General features: G+C 39.5%; 2 protein-coding genes across 2 annotated transcripts in view; one reads left to right on the top strand and one right to left on the bottom strand.

The window, feature by feature from the left end:
* Window positions 1–7,021, bottom strand: part of LOC131890835 (lachesin-like) — a 42,056-nt gene that overhangs the window by 29,127 nt on the left and 5,908 nt on the right. The gene's annotated exons all lie outside the window — the stretch shown is intronic.
* LOC131890842 (uncharacterized) lies at window positions 3,708–6,810 on the top strand. Its single transcript, XM_059240283.1, has 3 exons — window positions 3,708–4,957; window positions 5,023–5,658; window positions 6,290–6,810. Exons 1-3 carry the CDS (start codon window positions 4,844–4,846, stop codon window positions 6,689–6,691), a joined length of 1,152 nt encoding a protein of 383 aa, XP_059096266.1. The 5' UTR covers window positions 3,708–4,843; the 3' UTR covers window positions 6,692–6,810.

The raw sequence follows: 7,021 nt of genomic DNA, 5'->3' as shown, positions 1-7,021 counted from the left end.
GTCATTCATTTGCACGACGAAAACGGTTTCTTGGAGAATCCTACCAAAGGTCAAGAGTTCTTGAGGTCGACATCGATGGAGTTCATTCCTCAGGATCAGAGGTTCTTGGGCATTATAGTGGCCAAAACCAAGAGGATCAGTCTCAATCACTCTGGAAATCCTTGTCATGAAGATGAAAACTGGGATGTCATCAAATGTATTGAAGAGTTTATCGTGGGCACGATAGGCTGTACATACCCCGGGATACTGAAAACGGTACCGTACGCTCCCAAAGCACTACTACGTTTTCCCAGCAATTAATGCCATACTACTAGGGTCTTCAGAACCACTTTAGTGTGGTTATAGACTTATAGGTAGATATCTATTTTTGTGGTGCTAGGGTGGGAGGGTTGAACCTCGCCCGGCCAGCGAAGCTAGCCATCACATCATCATATAAAGTTCCGATAGACAGTGTCATAGTCCGAATCAGATTGGTTCTCCATCTGTGGGTGTGATATAGCATCTAAAAGTTTCGTTGAGAAAGGTCGGGGAGAAGAATCGAACCGGGGCCTCTCTCATGTGAGGAAACTGCGATAACCACTACGCCACTTTTCCTCCCTTTTTTAATTGACTCCGTTCAGTAGGAATTGAATGATGAATGAGTCATCGCCTTTTGGGGGAGGTCATTGGCCTACTTGTGAGTACAGTGAAAGTAATAACAAACAAAAATACAACTCATGATATTCGACAAAATACTCTGCTGTACCGTACATCCGCTACTTGTGAGTACAGTGAAAGTAATAACAAACAAAAATACAACTCATGATATTAGACAAAATACTTCCCCACGGTTTCGAAAAACCATTTGTAAAAATAGGAAGCTGAAAAGTAGCAAAGATGAGTCCCAAAACAACTTTTCCAGGCAACACGGTATTTCTTTTATAGAACGTCAATGTAAGTTAAAATAGCTTGGACTTCTAAAGATATGGACTGGAAACGGAAGGGAAGATTTCGTTTCTCCTGAACCATTCACTTAATTCAAAATTGGACCTTCATAGGATCGCAAGATCTTGTCCAAAAAGATCAACTTGGCCAAATTTGGCGGGGCAGGAAGTCTGTTTTATTTCTTCAAGTTCGTGATAGGATTGACCTAAAGACATAACATAATGTTCTAAGCTTCAAACCTTGCAGTACTCAAAGAATTCGGTGGAGGCTTTCTGAGAAAGACGCTCTGCCATTTGTTGTGTTGAAAGATGCCAAGGGCTCAATTCAGAATTCCAATGTACAAACGTTGATTTAATTATTATTATAAAGTTGCTTCAACTGGCATAGACCGTACATATATCAAAATTTGCGTGGGTTTGTTCTAATTTTGAAACACTTGCTTTAGGAACAAGGTGAATCACACAAAACAATATCAAATGTGCTGATGGAAGCCCAAATATATGCCATGCTCGGTTTCTTCGGGTCAAGGAAAAAGGGCGAATTTCAGTGAATTGTACTTTGTGATCATTTTCCAGGATCTTGGGCTGAGAAATTGTTCCAGTCTGGAGGATATGCTCCATCTGCTTGATATTCACAAAGCACTATTTACGATACCATCGTCGGATATGGCGGCCTACACAGGATGTCTTCGGCCTTGCCATTTGAATGGTGACGATCCCATCAGCGGGAAAGTCCGAGACGGTAATCTGCGTATTGGTTCTGGGATTTCTTACTTATTTAGAACAACCAATGTAAAAGTTGTGGAAGAAGCCTGGTTTTATGATGTCAATAGCCTGGTGGCTGAAGTTGGCGGCTCTCTAGGATTGTTTTTGGGAGCTTCTCTCTTGACTCTTTTCCAACATATCCATCAGGGACTCTCAAAGATTCTGAGGCGTTGTTTTGGAACCAAAAGTGTCCAAGCACAAGTGAAATCATAATACCTTTAAGACCTTAAATTTGTTTCTTAATTGTAATTCAATGGCTAATATCACATTACTGAACATGTTTGAGTATCCGCTTTTCCAGCTATTATTATCCAACGACAATGATGGCAATGCAAATATTTTTTTTTCGAGTTGCATAAGTTGTAAGTTTGGGAATCATTGTTTTAGGCCATGAAAAAAAAGTGAAGACGTCAATGATCCCGTAGGAAGATCGAACGTAATTAAGACTCCATGGGCACATTCATGATAAGGGTAATTTCGAAGTCGCTTTGGTTATCCTGGAAAATACTGGCAACGTAACCAGAACCTTTGGAATCTACTATTTTTCACACAGGCCATCTCAAGAATATACAATATTATTGGAGGAGCCATCATGTGTTTTTTACTGCCTTTTTCAAATCTTTTTTTCAAGTGATGCCCATCCATTTACCTTAATTTGAACCGAATTAAACTTGTCTAAATCTATCTTTGTTTATATACTGTATCTCAGGATCATTGACGTGACAAGACCTTCAAGAAAGCGATAGTTACGCAGAAATTATTCCTATCGACTTGATGATATATATCAAAAACACCATAAACAATTTTCTTTCAAAGAGATCATCCTTCATTTTACAATTAGCAATGTACAGATCATTGTGCTTCAAATATGGTCCAGATTCTCGATAAGGCACACCACTAGGAAAGAAAGACTTAATGGAGTATCAAATATCAAAGTTGAATCTATGTCACATGACTGATAAACAATAACTTCATGGGGAAACTGTTTGAAATGAGAATATGAAAAATTGGCTGCACAATGATGCCAAGGTTTACTCAAAACTGATGGTTCTTTTATTTATACGCTTGGCCTTACCGCTCAATGGCTGAATCCTTCGTCCGTACCTGGGTCAGTGCTTCCATATCTTGGGGGCTCCCTTAAATCTTAGGCGCTTTTTCCCTCCAATCATCTGAAAGCACTGACATGGGTGGCTAAGTGACCTAAAAAGCTTGATTTCAAGGCCAAACATGCTAACAACAGAACTTTGCAGGCAAACCAGGAAACATTGTGGAAAAAAGTACCAGAAATGCAAAGGAGGACGCACATGTGATCTTTCAGTTTACCGCTCGAAATATTTTGATAACTGATCGAGTTTGAAGGATCCCTGGAGTTGTGGGTATGGGATCATCACTATAGAGACAAAAGATGACAAGATTATCATTATGACTTTGAGTTTCGTTAAAACCAATTTTATGATCGCCTTTCTGTTCTAATAGCACTATTTTCCCTCTTCTCTAAAGTTAGCTCATGTTAGTCTTGACCATTCCTTCAGCAAACTTATTTCGTATTATCAGCATAAGAAGAAATTCTGACTTTGCTACTACCACTAAGCGCCTCAAGTGGATCAATTAAGACAATGAGAAGGAGAGGACTTAGAAGATGGCCCTGAGGAACACCCGGTTTGACTTCATGTATGTTACTTAGGGATCCCTCGATTTTAGTTAGACAATTGATATCTACTGGGAAGTCCAGATAGACCACATCGATTGACTCCGGACTCTCTAGTCCCTCAATGGCTTAATCTACATGCTCAATCAGTTGGGTGAGCTAAAATGGACTCGGAACGCGTGCTGACCTGGGCATATGCCTTATGGATATCATGAAACTCTACCAGTTTGAACTTCATGATTCTTCAAAATAATGGAATGTTCAATAAGCATATATAGTTGAAGGTGGATGAAGAAGCTTTTCAAACATGTAGTTGGAAATATCGCACGTTTGAGTCCAGAGATAGCATCACGATGCTAACTCTGTACAAGTCGATTGTTCAGCCGCATCTTGAATATGCCTCTCCCATTTGGGCTCCAATTAGTTCAGGGGGGTTTGCAAAAGCTCGAGCAGGTCCAAAGATGTTTTACTAGGAACATTGAAGATATGAGAGAGTTCTCGTATTGGGCGAGACTAAAAAAGTTGAGATTGTACAGTTTTCAGGGAAGGTACGAAAGGTATCTGATATTGTACAACTTCATAAGCATCCATGAGCTTTGTCCTAACCAAGGCGTAGGGTCAATTCTAGTGAGCGTAGAGGCTTAATGTGCGTTTTGAGAGCACCTTAAAGCCCTCGAGAATCCAGGTTAGTTCGAACAATGAATGAAGTCCGCTTCTCTTCTTTCGCGGGCTCCTTCATTGTTCAATTTACTCTCCTCAAATACACCTAGGGCTTATATGTTTGATAATCCAGCAGCGTCTTTTTAGTCAAACTTACACTGTTTTTGATCAAAATACCTTATCTGCCCTACGTTCAAGTGCTTGCTGAATCTGCTAACTCTAATTCGTTGGTGGATTAAATATTATATGCATGTAAAGTCAACGAAAATTAATACCTTTTTCGTCTTGAAGTTTTGGGGTTCCCATTCCCAGTAGCGGAAAGCAAGTCTGCAAAAAATTACTAAAAAAAAGTTACAAATACATTCGTTTCAGATGTGATTAATTACAATTACTTCATTTCGAAATTAAATTATTTACAATTATAATGGAAAGTTGGATGAGCTTTGTAGTCCAAGAAGGAAAATTCAAGCGAGAAAAGTTCAAGCAAAGGAATTAAATCGACGAGCAAAATTAAGGGAAGACATATTAAAATGAATTCAAAATCCAATGGTTTTTAAAGACGCACATTTTTTTTTTATTTATGGAGAGAAATGTAAGTGTAATTGGTATTTGAAATATCTCAATTACCTCCCTTTGAATATGATCAGCTACAATCACTCTGTTTCTCAATGCAATTCATTGCAATTACCTAATTGTCATTACAATTACAAAAACACATGTCTGCAATTTGGTATCAAAATTACGATGGTTCCAATTTATCATCGAACATGATTATGTTTGTCAATGAAAGCCAATACTTCATTGGTCCTCGCTTTCCGAGTCTAACATAGTCAATGCGTGGAGCCCAATGTTACTAAACGTCTCACCCATGGCCATGTCATCAAAAGTGGTGATACTTGTGCTATTTTTTCTCTTCCTTTTTCAATCCCATTTGTGTATCATAAAACACCTGTCCATGAAGGTAAGATCATTTGTAATGCTTGTTTGAAACCAAGAATATTCCAAATTGCATGTGTTTATCAACAGATTGTGGAAGAATCTTACATAGAGCGCCACACGAGGAACACTATCCCCCCATTGACGATATGCACTTTTCCGGGACGTTCCAACTATTGGAGCCAATCCTCGCCTTGGAATTCTAGCATGTTCTGCCAAAAACCAACTTTTGATTTTCACAAATGCTTAGTCTCCGGTCAGTTCAATCTTTCGGATGTGATTCAAGGCACTCATTATTCTAAAAAAATGAATCCTCGGAATCCGCCTTATTGGTCACCAGCCACGTACAACTATTTGAGCGGTCAGTGTTCAACGCTTCACGTGCCACATCAAACTACGGCGAGTTATCTTGGATCTGCCATTCACATCCTTATCAATATGACTACCATTGAAAAAAATCAAATGTCCTTGGTCATTCATTTGCACGACGAAAACGGTTTCTTGGAGAATCCTACCAAAGGTCAAGAGTTCTTGAGGTCAACATCGATGGAGTTCATTCCTCAGGATCAGAGGTTCTTGGGCATTATAGTGGCCAAAACCAAGAGGATCAGTCTCAATCACTCTGGAAATCCTTGTCATGAAGATGAAAACTGGGATGTCATCAAATGTATTGAAGAGTTTATCGTGGGCAAGATGGGCTGTACATATCCCGGGATACTGAAAGCGGTACGGTATACTCAAAAAGTAGTCTGCGGGTCAGAGCCACTTCAATGTGATACATCTGTATGTGGTAAGAAACCGCAGCGTTTTGAATTTTGCTTCACAACCAAGAGCTGCTGTTGCGTGGTGGAGGTTACATGAGGAACGCATGACTTCCATCCAATATCATCTCGAGTTCCCCATACAAAAAGGGTTAAGTCACGGGAAATATAGATAGATTTGTATACTTAGTAGGATTGACTTGAAAAAATGTTCTTTCTAAGCTTCAAACTTGGCAGGACTGGTTTTCCAACTGTCATCATAGGCTCATTTATTAGTCTGACCAGTGTATGATTTCCATCGTTCCCATACATAATCGGTCTCCCTGAAAATTCTTGCATTGGTCAACTGGAATTGACCAGTTATTAGAGGATGAAGACAATTCGTATAACTGATTCGCCCTATTGATGTTTAGGGATTTTTGGGTTTTTTTTGGATTGACCAAATAGACTTTTTATCTCCAAAATATGCCCAGTCGAGGGTTTTCCTGAGCTAACCAAATGTTGTTGTTGAGGCATACTCTATGTCTTCGGGTCAATGGTTGATGGTTACACTTGATCGAAATTTTTTAACCCGGATTCATTGACCATTTTTCCAGGATCTTGGACTGAGAAATTGTTCCAGTCTGGAGGATATGCTCCATCTGCTTGATATTCACAAGGCACTATTTACGATACCATCGTCGGATATGGCGGCCTACACAGGATGTCTTCGGCCTTGCCATTTGAATGGTGTCGATCCCGTCAGCGGCGAAATACGAGACGGAAGTCTGCGTGTTGGTTCTGCGATTTCTTACTTATTTAGAACAACCAATGTGAAAGTGGCAAAAGAGGCCTGGTTTTATGATTTCAATAGCCTGGTGGCTGAAGTTGGCGGCTCTCTAGGATTGTTTTTGGGAGCTTCTCTCTTGACTCTTTTCCAACATATCCATCAGGGACTCTCGAAGCTTCTGAGGCGTTGTTTTGGAACCAAAAGTGTTCAAGCACAAGCGATGCCATAATACTCTTAAGACCTTCAATTCGTTTCTTAAGTGCAAATCAATGTAAAAATATTTGTTTAACCTTTCGTTTTTTCTGGCTGACATCCAATGATGAATAAAACGTAATAATTGCTCCTGTATTTTCTTTGTAATAACGTTCGTGTCGCAAGCAATGCAGAGGCAGAATTCATTGCAGAGGTTAAAATCAGAATCTGCAATAAATGAATTTACCAAAGAAAAACTGCATGATAAAGCCTCAACAGCGGAATCAGAAATTTACAGGATTTTGTGTGTATTGAATATGTACTAGTGCTAGTTGATTACTTTAGGTGTCCAACACATGCAAATGCT

Source organism: Tigriopus californicus, chromosome 11, assembly GCF_007210705.1.
Source record: "Tigriopus californicus strain San Diego chromosome 11, Tcal_SD_v2.1, whole genome shotgun sequence".
NCBI classification, from domain to species: domain Eukaryota; kingdom Metazoa; phylum Arthropoda; class Copepoda; order Harpacticoida; family Harpacticidae; genus Tigriopus; species Tigriopus californicus.
Note: the sequence above shows the minus strand (reverse complement) of the source record. Positions and strands in the feature narration are given on the sequence as shown.

What these genes read in the sequence shown, in the direction of transcription:
- LOC131890842 (XM_059240283.1), top strand. Translation starts at nt 4,844, where the DNA reads ATGTTACTAAACGTCTCACCCATGGCCATGTCATCAAAAGTGGTGATA. An exon ending in TAAAACACCTGTCCATGAAG is followed by an intron (nt 4,958 to 5,022) that starts GTAAGATCATTT and finishes GTTTATCAACAG; the next exon opens with ATTGTGGAAGAATCTTACAT. An exon ending in ATCCCGGGATACTGAAAGCG is followed by an intron (nt 5,659 to 6,289) that starts GTACGGTATACT and finishes CCATTTTTCCAG; the next exon opens with GATCTTGGACTGAGAAATTG.